General features: G+C 41.0%; 1 protein-coding gene and 1 long non-coding RNA gene across 7 annotated transcripts in view; one reads left to right on the forward strand and one right to left on the reverse strand.

Annotated features, from left to right (window-relative positions):
• LOC127526220 (uncharacterized) overlaps nt 1-25,250 on the reverse strand; it is a 388,781-nt gene that overhangs the window by 245,182 nt on the left and 118,349 nt on the right. The gene's annotated exons all lie outside the window — the stretch shown is intronic.
• LOC114669269 (inositol 1,4,5-trisphosphate receptor type 1-like) overlaps nt 1-25,250 on the forward strand; it is a 186,557-nt gene that overhangs the window by 128,127 nt on the left and 33,180 nt on the right. For all 6 annotated transcript variants that reach the window (XM_051920995.1, XM_051920989.1, XM_051920990.1 and 3 more), the window contains 7 exons: nt 8,209-8,392; nt 11,104-11,357; nt 14,079-14,279; nt 15,351-15,461; nt 16,830-16,925; nt 22,699-22,830; nt 22,991-23,098. In XM_051920995.1, the coding sequence (XP_051776955.1) occupies nt 8,209-8,392; nt 11,104-11,357; nt 14,079-14,279; nt 15,351-15,461; nt 16,830-16,925; nt 22,699-22,830; nt 22,991-23,098 (1,086 nt within the window). The remainder of the gene's footprint in view (nt 1-8,208; nt 8,393-11,103; nt 11,358-14,078; nt 14,280-15,350; nt 15,462-16,829; nt 16,926-22,698; nt 22,831-22,990; nt 23,099-25,250) is intronic.

Consider the following 25,250-nt stretch of genomic DNA (forward strand, 5'->3'; position numbering starts at 1 on the left):
CTCATAACATCCCAAGCACATGTATTTTCTTTACTAAAACTTTTTTAAATGAATCACTTCTAGAAAAGGCTGTCGTGAACTAAAACTCTCTGAAATATAAGAGCACCCCCATTTAATTGGTCACCGTTCCAGCCCAGTAACAGCCTTACTCACTGGCTAATATTGTGCTTCACTTGATATCAAGAGTGAACTTTTCCCTAAGAGTAATGTAACTCAAGATTTAAAATTGAACAAAAAGGAATGAAAACCTTATCAGGAAGATGCTTCAACAAGCAGAAGGTTGATTCACCCATCCACCTTCACCAACTGGCACTAAACAATCCCAAGGTACTCCAGTTGTGGATATGAATAATCTTCTTTAATAAAATCCCTTTGTGCGTCCAGGTGTCCGTGTGTGTGTGTCTTCTGCTGAAGTGCGCGTGCGCGGGGCACGGGGCGATATTACTGTCAGAAAAAGTTAGAGGTGTTTTATGGAAATACAAACCAGTATTACTGCGAGAGGAAATTAAAGGTACACAATACAGTGATGTATATTAAAGCCACATACAAGCCAGTATTACTGTCGGAGGAGATTAAAGGCATATTACCGACGCGCACGCCTGTATTACCACCAGAGAAAATTAAATGTATATTACGGACGTACAAGCCAGCGGATATACAAGACCGTATTACTGAAACAGAAAATTAAAGACACACAATACACGGCGGCAGCCCACGAAGAACGGTCAGCTCAGCAAGTAAACATCAACAAAAGAAAGGCTGAAAAAAAGAAAAATACGACCAACAAAGAATGAGGTCAAAGTCCCTTGCCATTTAATATAGACTGTTCCTACTAATGTTTATGCACTACTGTTCTAGCGCCCGTTATTGTAATGAGCTTAATGTCTAGTACAGCATAATTGAAGAGCTCAGTTCCAAAATCAGCGAAGTACAAAAGATAAATTTTGGAGATAAATAGGAAAATCTGGGTCCGTACGCAGATTTTGAAACTAAATCCCTAAAACTATAGCGCTACACTGTTGCAATTAGCAGGTTTTGAAGCTCAAACATATTTTCGGCGCATGACCAACTGCATGAAAAGTCACAACCACGTGTTCACAAAATTTTACCAAAAGGTGTAATTAGCAGATTTTGGAAGTCACATCTTCATTTGTAACAATGGGGGGAGGCAGGTGTACAATTCAAATGCTCATTTACATCTGAGTGAGCTCCATTTTAGTTCACGTTGTTTTCTGGGTGTGACTTGTGTAGCAATATTTTAGTATTTAATAAAAAAAAAAGTTTGGGATGCTGTAGCATATGACTGGATGACTTGACATGTGGATTATGCAACATGATGTTCATGAAAAAAAAATGTTAGTTTTAATATTGATTGGTGCTGTTGGCATTGGTCAAAATACTGTATCAAACTTTTTTCTTCGTTCTACATGAAAACATGGTTATTTTTTTTTTCTTCAGCCGTCACTACAAACTACATTAGGTAAGTAAAATAAGAGTATCATTTTGGGGTGGAGTACCACTTGAAACACTTGTCCCTCAAGTTATCCTTATCACCTTGTTTTACAGTGGTCCACTTAGAAGATGCATGAACCTTAATTATTCAAAGAAATGGACTTGATAAGAATGAGGCAAAGCAGTCCAGCACCATGGGCCAATCTAAAGAAATGTGCAGAGCAAAACAACAAGGCTCTTTCTCTAATAAGTGGTGGTAGATGTGGTGCTAATGTGGACTAAACACCCAACAGTGTGCATTAATGGTAATGTTCAGCATTATAGCAGGCCAGAAGGAACTTCTTCCATCACAGCAAATTAGAGTATTAATTGGAGTAGAGGGGATGTCTAAAAGGTGCCGTTCTTAGTTGTGCATTCTGCGGTTTGTTGCAAAGTAGTGCTAATCATGACCAACATTACTGTCATCTGAAAGGTTTTATTTCTTGTCTGTGATGGATAAGGCTGCTCAAAATTGAAAACACCTCTGATACACACACGACAATCAATTAGGTCTTCATTCCACTCAAGTGGAGTTGAGAACATTACGTTGTAAATCAGATAGATAGTGTGGCCCCTTAATGGTTTAGCCCCTGAACTCACAAGTCACGGACTTAAATGAAACTTGACTCCTGACATTTGAGTCCCTGAGTAACTCATTTCAGCTGTCACATTATTGGAGTTGGGAAGCCCCTGCAATTTACATTTATGTGCTTAGCAGATGCTTTTATCCAAAGTGACTTACGAGAGAGGTCAACATAACTGAGTAAACAAGGCATGTTACAAATCAAAGTTAGAAATTGATTATCACAAGCGAGTAGCTGAGTAAAATGCTTTATATGAAGGGTGGTCTTTGAATGGTCACGTGTAGCGTATTCAGTTTCCTTGATTTTTCTGAACAAAGATGCACTTTTTACTTCATGTGTGGTGTGGTGATTTTGACCAATCTGGATGCCTTTTATTACGACAAATAGCCATTTGCCAACCATGTGGTTTGTATATTTGAAGTTACTGGATTGAAATATTTGGTGCCGTCAAATGCAGGGATTGCTGCAAGTAGCATAGTGTCTGGTACATGGAGCATCCATAATGGCTAACCCTCTGTCACTTGCCCTTGTGCCCCATAACCCTTTTTAAAAATCACAGATGAACCATAAGATACATTTTATTCTTTCCCTTCAAGTCTCTAGTGCTGCCTAAGGAAGTATTTACTGGCTGTAGTCCGTGATTGAATGGCAGGAGGGTTAGCATTGGAAGTGTACGTGATTAAACTCACTCCATTAGTTCTGCCTGGAGTTCCAGAAATGTGGAGTGGATTCATGAAGTATTGAGATCCCTTCACGTTTTGCACACTTCATGTTGTAGATTTAATTTTAAATGGATAAATTTCACATTTTTGTCCATTACTCTACATTCAGTAATCAGAATTGACAATGTGGAAAACAAGTTTTCAGAAAGGTCTAAAAAATATTTTAATAATCAAATACTGAAAGATTTCATTCATGAATGTTCATCCCTTCTGTACTTTGGTGTCAATTCCAGCTTTGCGTCCTCTTGGTAAGTCTTTAAAAGCTTTGCACGCCTGGCTTTGTGCAGTTGATCCCATTCTTCCTGGCAGATCCCCTCAAGCTTCATTAGATTGGATGGGAATGTTCTGCAAACTGCCATCTTCATGCCTCACCATACATGTTCTATGAGGTTTGAGTCTGTGCTTTGGCTGGGACACTCGAGGACACTTGGCGACTTGTCCCAAAAATCACACCAGCATTGTGTTGACTATATATGTTGTGCTATTATCCTGCTGATAGGTGACATGTTGCCCAGGTCTGAGGTTGTCACACTGTCCCAACCGCAGAGAAGTGCCCCATAGCATGAACATGCATCCACCATCCTACCATTTTCACTGGTGGTAAGCAGTGCTTGGTCTTCATCATTCACGGTGCTTGAAGTTCTGCCTAAAGAGTTCAGTTTTTCTCTTCATTAGACCAGAGAATCTTTCTCCTCATGCTTGGCGTCCTTTAAGCACCATCATGTACCTTTTACTTGAATAGGTTCTATCTATCATTTAACATCTAATTTGATGAAGTTCTGCTGAGATAGTCCTCCTTCTGTTGAATTCTCCCATCTCCGAGAACTCTGTAGAGCTCTGTGGGTGACCATTGTGGTGTTCCTCACGTTTCTATCCAAAATCCTTCCTACCCAGTTACTCAGTTTGGTAGGACAAACAACTCTATTAAGAGCTGTGGTTGTTCCAAACTTCTGTTTCTCGATTATTGTGGTCACTTTGTTTCTGGGAACACTCAAAGCTTTAGAAATGAGTTTTATCCTCTTGCCCTGATCTATGTGGACCTGCACAGTGAGGCAGTTTCTTGGACTTCATGGCTTAGTGTTTGCTCTGTTGTGCTGTGTGAATTGTGGTACCTTCTACACAGCAGGTAGAGGTGTGCCTTTGTAAACTATATCCAGTCGCTTCAGTGTGCCACAGGTGGACTGCAAGTTCTTAACACATCTCAAGGAGAACTAAAGCAAACAGGATGTACTTGAGCACAATGTGGAATACCACAGTGAAGGGTCTCAATACTTCTAGGAATGAGAGATTTCAGTTTTCTTTTTAATTTGTGGACATTTCTGACGACGTTTTCACTTTGTCATTATGGGTTATTGAGTGTAGATATATGGGCAAAATGGTAAATGTATCCATTTAAAATGAAATCTACAACAGTGTGTAGAAAGTGAAGCGGTCTGAAGACTTTCTGAATCCACTGTATGAGCATCCATTAATACCCATATTTTGAATTATGTAAGGACAAAAAAATGAAACTTAAGTCTGTCAGAAGTCCAACCAACCCTCCATTGATGAGACAAGAACATGTAGTCAATGGGGTAAACACTGCGTTCAGGGTGAAAAATATAAACCACATTGATTAACGTGATGGCTGGCTGCATATGTGCGTCATGAGCATAAGGTGCAATTCTTCTTTTCATTGATATTACCAATGACCATTATCAGAGTCTTTCTTGGGAAGCTTTTTATAAGATGACCACTTTAAGGTGGATGCAGCTTTAGATCATCCTGCTCTCTGTAGAGGTTCACTCCTTTGTGTGGGGGGCTGTCCCTTGTTAACCTGTGGGCTTTTGCAGCAGTGCAATTGAACTTCTCGCCCATATGACACTCTTCGAATGGAGCCGTCTGCCAAATGTGCTGAAGAACACGTCTGCTACTGCCATTCTTTTCCTTTCCTAATTGGGATTTGAACACTTGAACTGTGTTGTCTGAGATGCAGAGCTGCTACGACAGCCTTGAATGTGGATTAGTTATGTAAGAGGCCTTTCACGCCGTCCTAGATAGTGCAGACTTTTTTTTTTTTTTCTCCCCCGCTCTCGAGCAGAGCTGTTGTAGGATTAGATGCAAGTTTGACGTTGATGTTTCTCACTGCCCTTACACTTAAAGTTTTACAAAATTTTTTTATAGATGACCAGAATTTACCATATAGAGAGATCTTTGACCACTGGTTAGGAATCTAGCGTTTAGACTCTGTTTTTGACATTCTGTAATTGTAGGTAATCAGGAATGGGATCCATAGGACTTGCACCCAGTATGCAGACCACTTTTTACATGTATGCAATTCTGGGAGTTACTGGTAAATTGTAGCGTCAAATCTTTGTAAATACAATGGAGTTCTGTACAGAGTCCTGATTTAGTGTAATTAATGGCAATTGTCTGTTGGCTTACTTGAGCAAAGCCAGAAAACTGCCAGTTAAGGCACACGGTGATGGTGCCATCTTGTATGATGCACTGATGCTTACGCACTTACAGACTTGAACAATAAAGTGGGACAGTTGACGACTAACTTTTTTTTTTATTTTTTTAATTTTAGCCATTTGTTAAATAGTACAGATTTTTAAAATAAGTGAGATGCATTCCATGAAAGATCAATGAGGAAACTGTTGATCCCAAATTACTGCTGGATACACTCATGTACTTTTTACTTCTCAGCCAAAATAGTCTTTGCATAGTATTCAGATCATTTTTAGCTCTTTACCTGCCCTGAGACTTGTGTCTACGTTGCATTCCTGTCATTTATGTGAGTGAACTCTTGGGCTTTATGTATAAAAGTGATTCACAGGTCCAGTGTTCATGGGCATGCAAGACCGAGGTAGCTCTAGCATTAGGAGTGTGTGGTAAATCGGACAATATTACTGTTGACCTGGTAGGATTTCAAAGATGTATACTAGATCAGTTCAAGTTGTATTCATTATAAGCTATAATAGACGCACAATGTCTCACTGAGCACTGTGTGGTTTACTGGACAGGATTTTGGCTGTGCCGTCATTTGTGCACACTGTTAACTGCCAGTGACAAGACAGCCGCAGAATGCAGTAGTTCTTTTGTGTTAATGGAATGAATTGAGTCATCTACAAGGAGCTCCTCTCTGACAGGTGAACTGCCTACCTCAATGCTGGAGGGCAAAAAAAATAAATAAATACACAAAACATTATCCGCACCGCACTGCTGCTCTTTTGTCAGTTGACCTTTTATACAAGAAAATTGAGACGTTCAGTCAAAATGGCTTGAAAGCAAAATCCTTTACTCGTACACTCAGAGCAGCAGTGCAGGTTTCCATTGAAGCCAAAAGTAATATGCAAGCAGGAATGTTTATTACTTTTACTCCTGAATTTGGTAAGCATCGATAAACGATGCTGAAATGGGCATAAACTATATAGAACAAGTCAATATATAAAAGATATTAAAGCTGTACAATAGACAGGTAGTCTTATTGGGGCCAAGGAGGATTTTTTTTTAACCAAATATTTTAATATAACAAACAACCACCCTCCTCAAATACACACAAATTACAAAAAAAAACTTGACTTGGCTGAAGATAAAGCTGTCCCAGTCCCAGTGAGGCATTGTAAAGGTGTGTTGCTGTTTCTTTACACACGTCTGAATTGTTAATCTGTCTAATATGTTTTATTTTTCTTCAAGTTACCTTTTGGTCACAGTGTGTGTGTATATGCAAACTGTTTGGGGGGAATAAAGGTAAAAGGAAATAAAATATTGATACCGGAATTGGCAGATATGACCTAGACAATATCGGTTACAGGCATGAACCCAGAATTTACACCCTGGTCCAATCCTGCATTGCATTTTGAGGATTTGGAGCCTGTGGGGTGACTTCATTGCCTCATGACAGCTCCAGTATTCTGCTGTTGTAAGAGGACTGACACATCTGCCAAGTGTGTTTAGACACAACTCCACAGTCACATGCGAGTTGAGAGACCCTTCCATTACCCACAGTGACTGCTTCCATTGCTGGCCCCACTTGGGTAGTACATTTAGTGCTTGGATGCCAAACAAGAAACCCTCTTCTAAAAAAATGTCTGACAAAGCAGCTGCTGTACTACAATTAAATTGTCACTGAGCACATTGTTTGCTTTACCTTCCAGCCTCCACCAGTCCATTCCTAAGAACTTTATAGCAGCACTCAAATGCTTACCTGATATTATTTTTTTGATCTTGGCATCATCAGGTACAGAAACTGTTGTCTGAGCCCAGCTGCTCCACACTTATTCTTGGCTTTGTGGTGCTAGCTTATTTCTGTGTTCCAATTTTGATCATTTTGAGAGCAATACCACAGAAATCCTCTTTCCCAAATTACTCGTGGCTGTTCTGTGTCAAACATACCATCAAAGCATCTGGGCTGAGCAACACAGTGGAGGAATGAAACTCTTGGCTCACTTTGCAGCACAGAGCCCGGAGGCTCCCATGCTGACCACCTCTGCCTGCTCCCTTAATCTCATAAATGGTGTGAAACTGTCACCACTGCCTTTGCCACTTGCACTCCGATTTGTACAGGGTGGTCCAGATCTAATTATGCAATTTTCATTACGCTACAACTTAAGTTTATTACATAGAAAATTGTTGCCGACAGATGGCAGCACCTGCCCTGCATTCGTTTATTACAAGATATTTGGAACAATTCTTTTGTCTTGCATTGTTTTCCTGCATTGCATTAAAAGTTGCATAATTAGATCTGGACCTCCCTATATTAAACACTATTGAAAAATCAGTCTGAATAAGCTGCCGAGCTATGGAATGTTGAGCAGACACACCACCCAACATGCATGAAGTCAAATCCGATACACACCTTGAGTAAGACCTGCAATTTTCTACTGGTGGACGACAGAGTGCTGCCTACTTAAACAGGGACCCTGGCAAACTTGCTATTCCCGTCTTGTTCAGTGTCTGCGTGGGAAGGAGAGCTTTGGGACCGTAACCTTGTATGACATCAGTGACCATCTTTCCAGTTTTTACGTGTATATACATTTTGCAAACTTTTTGGTGTCCTTGGTCTGCTTTCCTGTACTTAAAGGCATATACTGCAAGTCCCATTTTAGTGCTGAAGTCGAGTATAAACCTGATTAGGTGCCACAGGTCAAAAGTTTAGAAGTGCTAGACTAGTTGTGGTGAACCTCCTCTACTGGGCTCGGCCTGTGGTGGCCTTGATGTACCTGTAAAGCCTTTGCATAGATTAACTTTTTTTTTTTTTTTTTTGTATGCTGTGCTTAACATGGCCATTTAACTTAATGATATCTAAATGACCTTGCTGGTCTCATTTTCAATTTTGCACTACTAATTGCTCACACTTAAGCTGTATGGTAGCACAACCAGTTCTCAGTACAGAATGCCTAACAGGACTTTGCCTCTTTCTATTTCAGCGTTCATTTTTCTGTCGGCTTACAGAGGATCGGAAGTCTGAAAAGTTTTTTAAAGTGTTCTATGATCGCATGAAGCTGGCTCAACAGGAAATTAAGGCCACGGTCACAGTCAACACTAGCGACCTGGGCAACAAGAAGAAAGACGATGACTCATCTGACAGAGATGTGCCAGTTCGGAAGAAAGGTATGTTCTAGGATGTGGGAGTGAGACAACGCTTTTGTGAAAGATCTTCTGGACGGTAATTGAGAGATGGCCAAAGATGCAGTTCTCCTTTCATGACACCCAAATATTTGCTTTGCAGTAAAAGTGGGGGCAACTCCGATGGCTTACTGTCTGAAACTGTTAGCTCCTTTCTGTGTGTAGATTTTAGCGGACATCTGTAGTGCAGAACAAGTAGACTGTTTCTGATGAGACCTTGATTATAAAATGCTCTTTAACCATTCTTATTCATGCATCTTTAATTTTCCAATGGCACTTGGAATGAGGTTCTCAGGAGCACATCTCAAAGTAGGTGTCGAGTCATGTACCATTATGAGTGTCCAGCCCATTTAATGTGGATTTTGGGAGTTGGGTGGTTACCACTGGGTTGAAACCAGTTTCAGCACTGGAGTACCATGCAGCCTCCACATTATACCACCTAGTTCTCAGTCCATCTGATGCTGTGCAGTTTGTTGACCTGTTACTTACTCATGTTACAGAATCAAGATGCTTTTGGTTTTCTTTATTCCCATTCTCTGATTTTTACTTTTTAAGAATAAAGTAATATGACTTGTTAATGCCACGTCACATTACAGTGTTCCAGCAAACTTCAGTCACAGAATTTACTTGCATAATCTTAAGAGTCAGAGGCAGTCCTGGTGCGTTTCTGTGACCACCAGTCATATAGACCCTTATATCCTATGATTTGTCTCACAGTCTGAGACTCTTGTGTCTTGTGTTAAATGTCCCAAAATAAAATGAAAGAAAAAAGGGGTCTGTGGTGATAGGGGATCCCTCAGGCAGCATGTTGTTGTTTATTGGCTGCTGGAGCAAAGGGCAAAGTAATACTTGGAAAATGTGAAACCATGCTGAAATATCCTCCCACATTTGTGTAATCTGACATGCCCAGAGATTTCTAGCTACCATATATACTCGTGGATAAGTCTGGACTTGATTTTACTGTATAATGTCTGGTATTTTGTAATGTCGGTCATACAAGTCGAATGTGGAAAACTCACGCTATTGGTCCAAGAGATTGATATGCTAACACCCACCTGAGAGAGCCACCACGGAGCACACGGCCTTTTTTTTTCTATGTGGGTGCGGCAATGCGCTGTATCAGTGTGTGCTTCTAACCTCTATCTCTGTCTCTATTGTGCCAACGTGACCACACAGTAATACCCAAACTATTCCGAAGCAACATTTGCACTGATTTTGTGATTTTTGTATCTCACACCCTCATACACCTTTATCGTAAGAGCATCCTTTATCTGTGATGGAGCGTTCGATCAGACTCGCAGGGGTGGGCAGTCATTCCTGGAGGGCCGCAGTGGCCGCGGGTTTTTGTTCCAACCCAGTTGCTTAATTAGAAAACTATCCTTGCCAATAATTACATTTCATGGCTTGTTGGTGCTTTAACTCGGCTATTTCAAGTCATTCTCATATCCTAGATTTTTTTTTCCATTCTAAGGATATCATCCAAATACTTTGAAGTGTAAAACGGATGAGTAATTCTCAATCCTTCACTTTTTTTCTCTTCTTTCCTTCCAAGTATTTAATTAAACCAAATAGTGCATGATAAATACACACAGGTGTAAAGGGTAACAAGCAAAATGGATAACTGCTGGTTTCTTGTCATTTGCGTCTTATTGCTAATAAGGAGCAATTAAAAACTGAGAATGCAGCTGTTTAAGACTTAAATAAGCAATAAGGGTTCAAAATCTTAATGAGGGAGACAACTACAACGATGCAGAAGTGTTTCTAGAGCAGTAAGTGCTTCTTATTAAGCAATTGGGTTGGAACAAAAACCTGCAGCCACTGCGGCCCTCCAGGAATGACTTTGCCCACCCCTGGATCAGAAGAAAATATGAAGCTAGTTTAAAGTAGCGAAAGAAATTGGTTAGTGCGCTGCTGCAACAAAATTCGATGTGCCTGAGAAACTGGTGCAAGATTGGAGGAGGCAAGAAGATAAAAAAAAAAAAAAAAAAAAAAAAAATCAGACCCATGACTTACACGCCTGTTCAAAAATGCAACACTTTTTTTACATGATCAATTTTTTTCGGGTTTCAAGACCCGACTTATATGTGACTATATACAGTATGTAAACTGACATACTTGGGCAAGGAGATCAGCAACTGAAGTTGTCAAGTATGACATCCCCTGCGATTAGAAGTTGTGTAAGGTGACGCTGGCTAAGGTACAGTGTGCTTAAAATGGCTTCTAAACTTTGAACCCCTTTAGGAGAAAGGTGAAGTGGTGTTCATAGCCAGATAACCTGCCAGATTAGACTTCCAGGCCCCATAGATCACGAGGTATCAGTTTTCTTAACCCAGCTATTCTCTTCAGGGTTTCAGTGTTAATGTTTTGTGTAACTGCTGCAATTCAAGGTCCATCCTGCAAGGGGCACCAGTTGATTGTGCACACGTCATATTGATTCCTTTACCTTTCAAAATTATTTTTAAGGCCATTAAGTGATAGTTTTATGATAATAAGTGAGTGTGCAGCAGCGACTGCCCTGCAGGGGTGACGGTCGTACCTGCTTGTTTACTGGCTCATTTAATTGGTTTTAAATTAGTCACATTTTTATTCTCAAACCTATTTAAAGTAATTAAATATCCTATTTCAATTTTGACATTTCTAGGGTGTTCAAGGGTAAAACTTGCAATTTAAAAGGGAAACTTTTTTTTTTCTTTAAGCTAAAGATTCATCTGTTCAGATAACAGAAGAAGTGCGAGATCAGCTGCTGGAAGCTTCCTCAGCCACCAAGAAAGCCTACAACACTTACCGCAGGGAGGCAGACCCTGAGGAGCACTTTGCATCCGGGGAGTGCCAATCAAGCGCAGGAGACAAGAACAAAGATGATGGGGAGATGAGTGTCATTATAGCTATCATGCAGCCCATCCTGCGGTTCCTGCAGCTGCTGTGTGAGAATCACAACCGAGATCTGCAGGTCAGTGCTCTACAATCCAGAATGTCCCTGGATGGTCTTGTTAATTGGTCTCCAAAACTGAGATTGGCTACTTTTCCTAGTGACAATGAATGTCTCCTTTTAATAATTTTACCTGTAATGATCCTTAACTGAACTGACCACTGGTACTTGACAGATTTTTACTTCTATCTGGCTTTCTTAAATATGTGGATGCACATTAACACCATACACTGACACAGGTGCCGAGTAAGAGTGAAGGCAGTGCTTCACCTGCAGGACTCTTATGGTGCCTCCACATGTTATGAATACCAATAAAATAAAACTACAAAACATATCTAAAGGTTAAGGCCGAAGAAATAAATGAGTAGGGTTTGTAAGAAAGACATATAAGCCGTAAATATTCACTGTAAGCCTTGATCTCTACACAAATCCAATTGTGCATCTTTTTTGCCCCTACTAATCCAGGTCACTCTGTTTTTCCCTGTCCAGATTCTTATTTGTATTTCTTTTTGACCAAATAAAAATACAACATGAAGTTTACCAGGACTTCTTACTGTTCTTGTCAAAGAAACATCCAGTGCTGAAATTAAGTAAAAACTACTTGGACTTTTGGAGCAGAAATGCCATCCCATGTCCAAGTGTAATATGTCATTAGATTTCGTAGACCGACATATGCAAATGTATTCAGTGCTTCTAAAACAGTATTAACCCCTTGGAAGTTTTCACATTTTGTTATACAACACTCAATGACAGTGAAATTAATTTGGCTTTTTTAACCCTGATCAGCAGAGAGTCTCTGATGTCAAAGTGAAAACCAAACACATACTGATCTCACGAGTATTCACCCCCTTTAATATTGAGCATGCATGTTGAGCAGACACACCACCTTAATATGGCACCCCTAAATTATGAGTAGGGCAGCCAGTTAGCTTTAGACGTCACAGCATAGGGTCAGTGGGATTTATCACTTGTCTGAGGTTTCTATTGACTATAGTATAAATGTATATTAATGTGGAAGGGACAGCTTGTGGTGGGTCAATATGGTGGACTAACCTACACAAAGACAACAAAAAAACTCCACACAGGTCCATAAAAAGGGGATTTAAAAGCTCAACTTAGGACAGAGAGAAGGGAATATCCAGTTAAATCACTCATGAAAAAAGAGCATGACACATCCGTAAACCTGCAGAGAGCAGGCTGTCCACAAAAAATGGAAGATGAGTCAGAAAGGCCACCAAGAGACCTGAGAACTCTGACGCAATTACAATGTACGGCGGCTGGGAGTGGAGACACACTGCAAATGGCCGTGCCCACCCAGGTGCTTCACTAGTCACCGCTTCATAGCAAAGATAAGCGGGACTCTCACACACACACACACACACAAAGGAGACATCTCAGCTGGAGTTTGTCAGCTGGAAGAAGATTCTAAGGTCTGAGACAGAAACGTAGCTTTTTAGCCATCAGGCTATATGTCATTTTGGCTTAAACCATATACTGTGCATTATCAAACACAATGTGAAACATTGGTGGTGTCATCATGCTATGGCAATGCTTCTGTGCAGTAAGCCCTTGAAGGCTTGTGAGTTAAAGTGAAGACTGGAGGAAAACCTGGTGCAGTCTGCCAGAAACTTGTGCTTTGGGGAAAGATTTGTGTTCCAGCAAGACGGGGAAATCCAAGCACAAAGCCACAGCTACACAGGAATGGCTTCAAAGCAACAATGTGAATGGCCAAGTCTACGTCCAGATCTCCATCCAAATAAGAATTTGTGGCTGGACTTGGAAAAAGACTGGTCACTCAAGATCACCATGCAGCCTGATTAAATTCACTGTGATTCAACATATTCATGCACTAATTTATGCCCAAGTTGAAGAAATTCATACTTAAAGCTGAAGGTTGTAGGGAAACAATAGCGTAATGTTCTAGAAATTGGTAGAAGCAGCCACAGTAATAAACCTTTTATTTTATCACAGGCGCTCATATTGTCTGACTGTTGGAGGGCCCTTTTGAGCTTTGTTTTCATTAGTGCTGTTCCACATGGCTAATTCTTATGCATTCGGCTCACAAACCAATGATTGCAACCTGCGACCCTATGGCAGCAGCACACTGGTTGAGAAACTCTGGCTTAGACAACCCACTGGTAAATCGGCGACTGCTACCCACAACCCCATGTGGCATAACCCTGTCGATGAAGACCACAGCCTTACATGGACCCAGCATGCGGACACAGACTTGAAAGATCAGTTTGTGCTGCCCTCTACTGTTAGTTAGCGTGTCCTACCGGTGACGCCCACCAGACCCACACAGCCTCAGTTTTGACATTAAGCCAAGTGCCCATCCTAAATGGAGCTGTAAGCTGGCACATGACTCTAATTGTATAACAAACTAGTGAAAACATCCAATGGTTGTGAGTACTTTTTATAAGCATTGTAGATCTACTCCTTTAGACTTTGTCAGGATGGAAAAGCTGTGTCAGGTGTAGCACCTTGAAATAGAATATTCTGAAATCGGCTCATTTGATCTACATTTGATTTTGAGAATCTAAAATGTAATTTCATGTGGAATGTTTTTCTCCCCAGTAGTGGTCTTCTCTACATGGTAAGGGACTGGGAGGGGGTTCAAAATGTTTCTCTTGTTTGACTAGTGCTTATCTTCCTTACCTGCACCACCTGTTTACTATTCAAGAAGATTATTATATCATTTGTTGCAAAGAGGTGGTGGTTTTCTTTTTCTCTCTCCCTTAGAATTTTCTCAGATGTCAGAATAATAAAACCAATTATAACCTGGTATGTGAGACTCTACAGTTCCTGGACTGTATTTGCGGAAGCACTACTGGAGGCTTGGGTCTACTTGGACTATACATCAACGAGAAGAATGTGGCGCTTATCAACCAGACCCTTGAGAGCTTGACCGAGTACTGCCAGGGGCCCTGTCATGAGAACCAGGTGTGTACTTTTACTTTGAAATTTTCCTTTTCTGTAGTCTAAACAAATGGCTTTCCTTAGCTGAACAGACTCCTCTTCTGATGGGTGGTTGGCCACAAATTAAACTGCGTGTATCCATACACCTTCAGATGGTTCTGTTCACAGTTCAATCCTGGACCAATCACCGGCTCTTTTGGAAGTTACCCTAAAATGAAAGGGTTACCTGCAGATTTCCGTCTGTTTTATGAATACTAATATATAAGTGAATCCTATAGGAAGAATGCTTGGTTGGTTCAGCTAACTGCATGTGGCAGATAATTGAAGGGGTTTTAGCTGCAGACTGCTGGAGCTTTGCGATTCAGGAGCTCATCTGATGAGCTGTACAAAGTGCATGGCTGTCACATGATCTACACCTTTGAAACCTCTGAGAAGGTTCTAGCAAAGGCCTGCTGCACCACATGACAGCGTTGCTACCCAAGTGACAGTTCTACTACAAGAAAAGCCTGCTTGATAGTCGTCATTACTCATGAGTAAGATAACCCTCTTGTGACCCCAATCTTAAGCATTGCGTAAGGATGTTTTAGGATAACAACGCGTGGGGGTATGCCTTGAAATGGGTGTGTGGAGAAAGACCCAAATGACTAGGTAGGTGTATTGTGTAACATGATTGATATTCTATAATGAAAATCCTCAGATAGGTGCAGTTTGATTGGTTCCTCAATGGCACAGAGCTCTGGCTGTCTGCAGCTTGACCTTATGATGTGAACATTTTTTTTAGGAAATCTCTAGTTCCTTGATCATTTTGAAAGAGGCAGTTTTCTTTTTTCATGACCAACTCCAACAGCGAAGGTCTTTGTAATAAAAACAAAGAAAACCGAATTACAGTTCATTACAGCAGAGTTTTTGTTAACCTATTTATTTTTTGTAAAAAAGGTTACTCCTGGTTTGGAACTGCTCTGTCTTAAGTTGGTTAAATGAGCTGTATGGAGCATGTAGTGAAAGGCACTATAAAAAAGGCTGGTCGTTCCTGTTAAGTTTGGGGTGGGCTTTTCTTTTGACTTTTTTTTTTTTTTTTTTGTGTGTTTGTTTCAGAATTGCATAGCAACTCATGAATCCAATGGCATTGACATCATTATTGCCCTGATTCTTAATGATATCAATCCCCTGGGAAAGAAGAGAATGGACCTGGTGCTGGAGCTCAAGGCAAGTCTGGTGTCCGTATGGTGGTGGGTTTAAGGCAGGTTAGATGTCTTTCTGCTAAGCTGTGACCTTTAGTTTTGCATTTGAATGGAACGGAGTTATTACTCTGACACTGGTAAACTACAAAAGATTATCTCAACATCATTAGCCATTAAATTTAGAGACAGGCATGTCTGCTTTAGATAGATATGTGAATTTCCCCTTGGGATTAATAAAGCAAGACTGGCAGTTCAATTTTAGCTCTGTGAAGGGAAGCCACCCAAGGCACAAAAAGGCTTCTGCTCTTCCTGGCTACGTAAACATCACAATATTTGCATTGGGAGACATTAGTCCTCATCCCTAGGGTAGGTTTCTTTATCCTGGTACACTTCAGGAACATCATTCTTGGTCTTTACATTCTGTCCAGTGTGATGTCTGGTGGTCAGCTTCTGATCATAAACAGACGTGCTGTTTATCCAGGGAAATGAAATCTGTTGGAGCTGCTAGTTCACGGAGTCACTCCAATAGGATTACTGTCTCCATTGGACCAGTGCCACCTGTTAGAAAATGAAGCTGTACAAGAGTTGACCCTTTGCTTCTCAACTGCCCTGCAGTTAAGGTAGTAGAGACCATAACGGCCACTGATGATCATGCCTTGCTAAATTTTTCACACGTTACTTGTTCATATAAAATTGCAACAGCAGCAACTGACACTTGTGTGGCCTTTTATGTGAACGTGTTTTTCTTCCAATTCCCTAGGAGGAAAAAAATAACCTTCAAACTATAAGGTTTTGACATCTCTCTTGCTGTCTCTTAATAAATGCACATCATATTTTAAGTTTGACCAAAGGCAAAGGTGGATTTGAAGGTAGCAGCAGGATCAGAACGCTGGTTGATTGTGTGGTCTTTTGTCAGGCTACGGATGTATTGTGTGTCTCACCCCATGTTATGGAGATTTCACCTCGGACTGTCATTTAAGTCCACACTGGAGTCTTCAGTAAGCCTTGCGTCATTCCCACAGTGAGACCGGCTTTGTAACCATGCATCCCTGGATAACACAAATTAGACAGGTGAATGTATAAACTGAATCAATCCAACATGCACACTTAGCAGATTTTTTTTGTTGTTTGGGGATTGGCTCCCCTTAATCAGCTTTCTGTTTCACGGCTCCTTTGCTGTTTAGCCCCATTTTCCAGTGGCTTCTGCGGGTGTCTTCTGTTTATAAGTCATTGTATTTTCATGCATTTTGGTCTCTTTCCCTACTTCCATTTCCCACAGTGGAGCCCCCAAAACTACAGAGCACTCGTTCTGCCCTGCTGGAAGTCTTAATACAGAGTAGCGTTTAAAAGTGTGGAAGTCTCGCATGCTAATTTTAGACTTGTTTCTTATCAGAACAATGCCTCAAAACTGCTGCTAGCAATCATGGAGAGCCGGCATGACAGTGAAAACGCAGAGAGGATTCTTTACAACATGCGACCAAAGGAACTGGTAAGTTACCTGGCAGGCTGGCACGAAGTGGAACTTGAATCTCCTTCCATTGTTGTTGTGTTCCGCTTGACTTTGGCGTTTTTCAGTTTCTAATACTGTTGTGGTTATCAGCTCCTGCTTAACAGTTCCTCTGTTTCTTAGAGTTGGAAGTTCATGAACCTGGTGCTTTGTAACTTGCTTTTGCAATGCACCTCAAATAGACCTTGGAGACACATTTTTACTGTTGTGTGGTTAAAGATTGTCAAATGATGGCAATGGATGCAGGCTTGTATTACAACCCAACTGCTTAATTAGAACCCAAACTTTACGACCTATCTTGGGTTATATCCACACTAGCATTTTCATAACTACACTAAAACAGAAAACTTGCATGATATATCCGTTCTGCTACACTGGGCATGTCATACAACAAAGGAAAAAAATCCTTGAAGGCATGATAATGCTGCCAGCCATGGGATTTACAGTATCACAAAACTGTAGCAATTGCTAAATTTGCATTTTGCACATATGTTGCATTCAAGTGCATTCAATGTACAGTATATAGGTAAGCAACACAACAATTGCTGTAGAAAGCAACTCTTTATCCACCATGTTTGGAATGTGATTTTAATCCATGAAAGGTGCCCAATAAGGGAATGAGCTCGATCTAGTCCGTGAAGGGCTAAATAATGAGCATGAGTGCAGTTACCGTTGGTGTTTTCAAAACTCTCCATTTTCACATTGCAAGGCTCAGCCAGTGTGTTCAGAAATATACAGAACTGGGGAGAGAGAGAGCTTTCAAGAGTTTTCAGGGATTAAAATTGCCAGGGTAGTGTGGACAAAAGGCAAAATCAGAGACTAGTGTGTGTGTGTTTTAAAAGGAAACCTAGTGTGATGGTAGCCATACACTGTGTGGGGTGGCAGCTGTCTTGTGTGACCTGCTTACTTATTAAGAGTTTTCTGCTTCTTTGTCCTGTGTGCACTCTGTCTGTAATTCCACAGCACATAAGGACATGCCTAGATTGTACACTGCAAATGGGAACAGATTACATTAGCGATCTTTGAAGTTTCCACAATCGTATGAATGGTGGTTTAATATTGAGCTCTTGTGTGCCATTACTGAAATATTCAAAATCTTGCAGTTTGATTCCTCTTTGTAGGCAGGAAGGTGAAGGTGTTAGACAAATTGCTACGTATTTTTCTACTACTCTTGCTGTTCTTGAAAGCTAGAAGAATAGGAGATGGGCTTCTTCTTTCGGCTGCTTCTGTTAGGGTTTGCCAGAGTGGATCATCTCATTCCATATCTTTGTCCTCTCCATCTTGCTCTGTCACACCCATCACCTGCATGTCCTCTCACGACATCCATAAACCTTCTCTTAGGCCTTCCTCTATTCCTCTTGCCTGGCAGCTCTATCCTTGGCACCCTTCTCTCATTATGTCCAGCATCTCTCCTCTGCACATGTCCAAACCAACGCAATCTCACCTCTCTGACTTTGTTTCCAAATCGTCCAACCTGAGCTGACCCTCTGTCCTCATTTCTAATCCTGTCCATCCTTGTCACACTCAATGCAAATCTTAGTATCTTCAACTCTGCCACCTCCAGCTCTGTCTCCTGCTTTCTGGTCAGTGCCACCGTCTCCAGCCAATATAACATAGCTGGTCTCACTACCGTCCTGTAGACCTTCCTTTTCACTCTTGCGGATACCCGTCTGTTACAAATCACTCCTGACACTCTTCTCCACCCCTTCCACCCAGGCTGCACTCTTTCACCTCTCTTCTGCAATCCCCAAAAATGGGCATAATTCCTTATAATTTGGAAGTTGCTGTCTGTGAGAGTATCGGCTGTATACAGTTTTAAAACTTACACGAAAATGTTCACACTTCAAAACTGTTCTGGGAAACAAAGGATGGTAGCTGGAGAATAGTTGACTCCAGATGTATTTTCACTTTGTTATTTTACAGGTTGGCAGTTGTGAATGTATGGATAAGCATAACTTGCAATTATCGGGCAACTCCAGTGGTGCCTTTGGACAAACACATTGAATTAAATGGATAGTCTTGCTCAGCTCAACATGTTTTTGGACAGAGTCTGGGTGAAAATAGTGAATATGGCCTGTTTGAAATGATCCTCCCCATGTTGTCTAGTGTGTCTTGGCCATTCACAATGTATCAACTCCCCACACAGCTGGAAACTCGGATTTTAATTTTACATTTTATCCTTGAAGATGCAAGATTTGATCTTAATACTATAAAACTGATCTCACCTTAAGAATCCTGCTCCTGTAATCCACTGTCCAACTTCCTTCACTTTTCTCCAGCTGATATTATGGTGACGTGCATGCCTGGTGCTCTCTTGCCATTTTGTGAAGGTGGTCCCTCTGCAGGAAGCCTCTGGTTCAGATCTGCCTCCTTGTGTGCGTCAATGTCTGCAGTTCATCTAGCACTGCAGCACTTGACACAGCTGCTGCCTCAAGTGGGAGGCTGATTTCAGCTCACTTTGAAGTGTGCTTGATTAACAACTTGAAAGCAGCAGCTGACTAAGTGTACTTTAGGAGCCGAATCCAGCTGGTATGATAGGTATGGCTAACCGTCTGTTCTGTTTCAACTCTGTCTTTAGAATTGTGAGTAGGGTCTAATGTTGAGTGGCACTGTGCTTAGTCCAATATAGTCTCACAGAGCCAGACGTGTTTCAAAAGAGAAAACCAAAAAAAAAAAATCATGAGTGCATTTTGTTTCAAAGTGGATGGAAACCATTAAACGATTCACTGAGTATCACAATTCTAAACCAATCCAACACCTCATGAAGGCAGGGTAGGGATTTAAACAGAGTTACGGTGAGCTTGTTGACCTGATCTGACAGACCTCAAACCTGTGGTCACGATAGATACACCTATGGCTGAAAAGTCTTCTACAAGACCTCTCTTAAACACAAACATGGAGAACAAGTTTGCTTAAAAGTAAACTTACCCTGCTGCAAAGGTAAAACATTTCCGTAAATGCAGATTGTACTTTGCCATTTCAAGACATCACTGGGCTACTGGTAAAAGTGAACTGCTGTGTCCGTCGTTTTATTGTGATGATACCACCACTGTCCCTGCAAGGCTGAAAGAAATGAAGGTGACCTGTAAAATACACATTTAAACTAAACACCGTGCCTCACATCCTATGTGGGGGACTTTCCTGCCGTGTGCCCAGTGATTGCGGGGATAGGCTCCAGCTTCTCTGCCATCTTGCACTGATTTAAGTGGGTTAAGATGATTGATGGATGGACTAAATTAAATGGTGGGCTGTCACACCAAGTTAAAAGGAGGTGAAAAAACTGACATTAAGTGAGCTGATAATGAAGACCCACAGGAGATGCACGTTTCAGTCCTCCACTCAAAACAGTAAATTTGCCGATCAACTACAGCAGAACCACGGACCAGGTACACAACACCCAATGCCTCTCTGCGTGACTAAACAAATATCTAAAGGAAGTTACCATTACTGTCTGAATGGAAGTGCTAAACCTGCCATACCTGACTGTGGCTGCAGTATTTTTAACACATGGGCGTGTGTATAGATGGATATTGACCACCGTGCTTCTCTAAATATTATTTGCTGCTGTTATTCCATGTAATGATGCAATCACAATAACATCGATTTAATATAAATTAAATATATAATTAACTTCAGGTACTGAGCTTTTGAATTGATAACAATTTTTCTGTCTTTCCATAGTAGTGAAAAGTCAAGCAAAATCCATCCATCCATCCAAATGACCCCTTTTATTGGCTAACTAAAAAGATTACAAATATGCAAGCTGTAATACACAGAAACTGGAGTTCCCTATGTGTGTGTGTGTGTATATGTAATATGTATATGTGAATTTATGTATATGTGTATGTGTATATTTGTATATGTATAAATAATATACACACACACACTCTAGGACAAGAAACAACATTGGTAAATCTTTAAGTGAGAAGTCTTAAATGTAAAAAATTAAGACTCCTTCAGGCTAGGGTTCATTTAACAAGGGAGAACAACAATCTATGGTCAAGATCTTTGGATAAGATAACTGTCCAACAAAGTCCTTTGAAGTTTCTAATGAGTTTTTCAATATAATGTGGATCTGTAATCAGGATGTCTCTCAGTCCGAGAGATGCAAACATTCCTCATACCTGGCCATAAGACCCATGTCTCTATTCAAACCATGTTGCAATGTGTTAAATTTTAGCATGAATTTAACTTACCATTCTTTTCTCTCTTGCTGTGTTCTGATGTTGCCCATAAGCACTGTGACTTTAAAGTCCCTCTGTGTCCATGGCTGTTGAAGTGGGCCGCTACAGGAACATCTGTGTTGCCACGTTTAATGTGGAACCTGTGTAAATTCATTCTCTGGCGGACTGTTTGTCCAGTTTCTCCCACATAAAATGCAGTGTCAGGACATTTCATGTAGAGAATTCAGTAGACCACATTAGATGATGTGCAGGAAAATGTTCCCTTTATGTGATCTAGTCAGCAGTATGGTATAACTATACGGTCTGTATTATAAATGTGGGCACACGTTTTACATCTTTTCTGTAGGCAGGGAGATGTGCCATTTTCTGTTGGTTCACTTAGGGAGCTTCAGACAATTAGTTGCTGCACGTTTGGTGGTTGTCTGTATGCCTGACAGGAGGGGAGGTTCAGGAAATACATTTTTCAATGTTTGGTCATTGTTTAGCATTGGCTGAAGTTCTCTTATAATTTTTCGAAGTGCTTCAAGATGTGGGTTGTAGGTGACAACAAGCGGGATGCGGCTCTTGTTGTCTATTTTTTTTTTATATTCCAGAAGGTTCTCTGGGTATGGCAGTAGCTCTTCTTATTTGAGTGTCTGTTGTTTTGGGGGTGTAACCTTGCCTGATGAAATCTTGTCTGAGCTCCTGCAGTTGTTTATCCCAGTCTGTCGGGTCTGAGCAAATACGATTGTACCGTATTGCTTGGCTGAAAATCATGGAGCGCCTTATATGCTTGGGGTGGAAGCTATTACTTCTTAGGTAGGTCCGTCTGTCTGTTGGTTTGTGAAAAACAAGTTACAAGGGTGTTGTTTTTCAGTTGAACGGTGGTGTCAAGGAAGCTGACTTCTGTTTTTGAGTAATTCAACTTCATCTTTATGTTGGGGTGAAAAGAATTCATTATGAAAATGGAGGAGGTCCTCCTCACTGGCAGTCCAGATTATGAAGATGTCATCTATGTAACGGAGATACAACATTGGTTTTAAGATGCACTTTGACATGAAATCTTCCTCGAATTTTGCCATAAATAGGTTTGCATAGTGAGGTGCAAACCAACAGCCCACTGCAGTCCCCATTTGTTGCAATTAGAAATCTTGTCCAAAAGAGAATAAATTGTGTCAGTGAATTGTATCATTTCTATTCTGCATAATTATCAAATACATTAGTTGAAATGGTACATTGGAACCCCGGTGTTTTTAAAGTGTACAGATAGAAGAAATTTGGGGGCAAAGTTTTAGGAAGAAACCCAATAGGTGGAGGATTTTTAACTGGATTTTGCTGCTTTTCACTGCAAACTTTTTGTGTTCTCCCAAGACGTTATTCTCATTTGAGAATCGCTTCTAGCTCCAGAAGACCATGTCCAGCATGGAGAAATAGAATTCAGTAGAATCTTAGTCTAAGTCAGTCAATCATTTGCTGTGGTACCTCATGTGCTGGCTTGTCTTCTCTCTCATCTCTGCTTATTTGTAATCCTGACTTCATGTTTTAGGAAGAAATAACCCAAGCTGATTTACACTCTCAACCCTTGTGCCCAGGTGGAGGTAATAAAGAAAGCCTACCTGCAAGGTGAAGTGGAGTATGAGGACAGTGAAGATAAAGAGAATGGTGAGGACCATGCTGCATCACCCAGGAATGTCGGGCACAACATTTACATTCTAGCACATCAGGTATGCTCTGCATCTCCTTAAAGTCGCGTGAGTGCCACACATGGAGGTACACATGATAACCTTTGGAGGTTGTGAAGTGTGTGTGATCCATGGGAGTGGTGCTCTGGAGGAAGCAGTTACTGGGGATTAACGCACTACTGTTTGTTTTGTTGTTGTTCAGTTGGCCCGTCACAATAAGGAGCTTCAGCATATACTGAAGCCGGGAGGACACAACGGAGAAGGGGACGAAGCCCTGGAGTTCTATGCAAAGCATACGGCTCAGATTGAGGTTAGTGGGGTTAAGAGAGGAGAGTTCAATTCTGGATATTGACCATCTTAAATATGTGACTTCAGTGTGACACCTAGAGGGACCCACTTGTTGTTCTCATAACCCTTTCTACCTGGTAAGAAACTTTGCTCCTAAACAACAAACTGGAGCCCTGCTTATCGGTATTCTGTATCAGTCACTACTTATGGAATATGCAAATCAAAAGTAGCCCTTGGGAATAATTACCACTGAACAGGTGATCACCGTAATTGATGTGTTTATAACCAACTATTGCATCTGTTTTATTCCATGATACACTTAGAATCTTCAGCCAGACATGTGTAGTATTTGGGTAATGCTAGTTCTCTGAACACATCACAAAATAATCATCTACAACAGTCTAATGCATAGTATGACATTACATTTTGGTATTTACCATAAAGGGCATTATACAATTGATTTAATGTTTCTAAATGTATTCACTGGCCATGTGGTGTGTGTTATTGTATTTAGCTGATGTCTTTATCCAAGGCAACATAACATTTGAGATGCAACTGGTTACATTTCTTTTGGTTTTCTAATCAGAGTACAGGCAGTTGAAGTGAGTTGTTCATTTTCAGTGTCAGTAGTGGGATTTGAATCCACAGCCTCTGAGTTTCATGTCCAAAGTCTTAACCACTGTGCTTCCATGCCTCAAAACTGTCAGGTTAATATGGTCACTAAACTGGTCCGGTATGATTTGTTTTTTTTGGGGGGGGGGGGCGCTGGGTAACAGAAGTAATAACAGATAAAGAACAAAGTTGTTGAAGTGGTAGCCAGATTCATCCTCACAGCCAAACTGGACAGTTAAAATGCTAAGAAATCTTTCTTTTGAATGAATGCTCTTATGCTCATGAATGCAAGCTAAATATATAGTATGTAAACATATATTCAAAAAAAGTCAAGCATGTCCGCTTAATCATTTAAAGTATGACTCAAAGTGAACTATTAATTTATTAATACTCCCCTCAAAAGTGAGGGTTGCTGTGTACACAAGTGTGCCCTGCAATGAACTGGCGTCTCAAGGGCTGATCACTGCTTTGTGCCAAGTGCTTGTGGGACAGAGAGTAGGTTCAAGCTACCCTGTAATGTGAAAAAGTGATCCTGAAAATGAATTGGAGGGTTTGCTCCAAACCCGCTGACCTCTGCTAAGAGTAGGTGAGGTCTTGAGATTTGTGCTCAAAGCATGGGACTGCAGGCTTTCCCACAACCTCCGCATCGCCAGACATTTAGCTAATTAAATTTAAATTCATTCCCTGACCTCTCGTTCCCGTGATCATGGGGCTGGCAGTCATGTGCGCTATTAAGGGAGTGATTTCCTCCCATCAGGATGTGTGTGAAGTTTCTTTTGACAGCATGCCCTCAGATCAACAGACCATGTCTCACCGTTACAGATTACCAGGAGTAGTGATGACTGTTTTAAGCTGTTTAGAGGATCTGAACTGGAGTTAACACTGAGAGAAGTCACTTGAGGGGAAGTCCTGCACCCCTCCTGTTAGATTTATAAACAGTTACTGATCCATTTGATCTTTCTTTGATTTGATTATTTCTATTCTACTGCAGGTGCTTTCCTTTTGATTGATCCCCCTTACCTGTGCAGGTCTCTCACAGCAGTGTGTTGTTGCTCTGTTTTGAGGTCTCCCCAAGTGACACTGTCTGCTTCTGCTTTGCACTAAGTGCGTGTAGTAGAGGAGGGTATATTGTAACATAAGCTAGTTCTCCAAGCTGCCCAAAGTAGCCGATTAGCAACTTCTGGTAGAGCCAACCGGAAGCTTAGGTAGAAGTTAGGGGATTTTGGTGACATGAATGAAAGACTGACTCCAGATTGCTTCCTAGTGAAGCGAAACCTTCTTAAATTAGTGCTGCTTCCCTTTAACAATGGAACAGAAATCCCCTGATCTACTGTGCTTGCCCACGACATGCACCTCTGTATGTCGTCTGAATTGACTGGCTGGAACAAAGCAGCTTCTAATTTGTAGGACCTCCGGCTACCCTGATCTCATTTTAAATTCTCTTCAGAATTTTTTGTCTTTTTTTAAACAGCAGTGATGTGAGTGACACTAATGTCAGCTATTGTCTGTAACTCTTCCACTCCAACCCCACTTCTCAGAATCTCATTCTTAAAAGGCGCATT

This window comes from Erpetoichthys calabaricus, chromosome 18, assembly GCF_900747795.2.
Source record: "Erpetoichthys calabaricus chromosome 18, fErpCal1.3, whole genome shotgun sequence".
NCBI classification, from domain to species: Eukaryota; Metazoa; Chordata; class Cladistia; order Polypteriformes; family Polypteridae; genus Erpetoichthys; species Erpetoichthys calabaricus.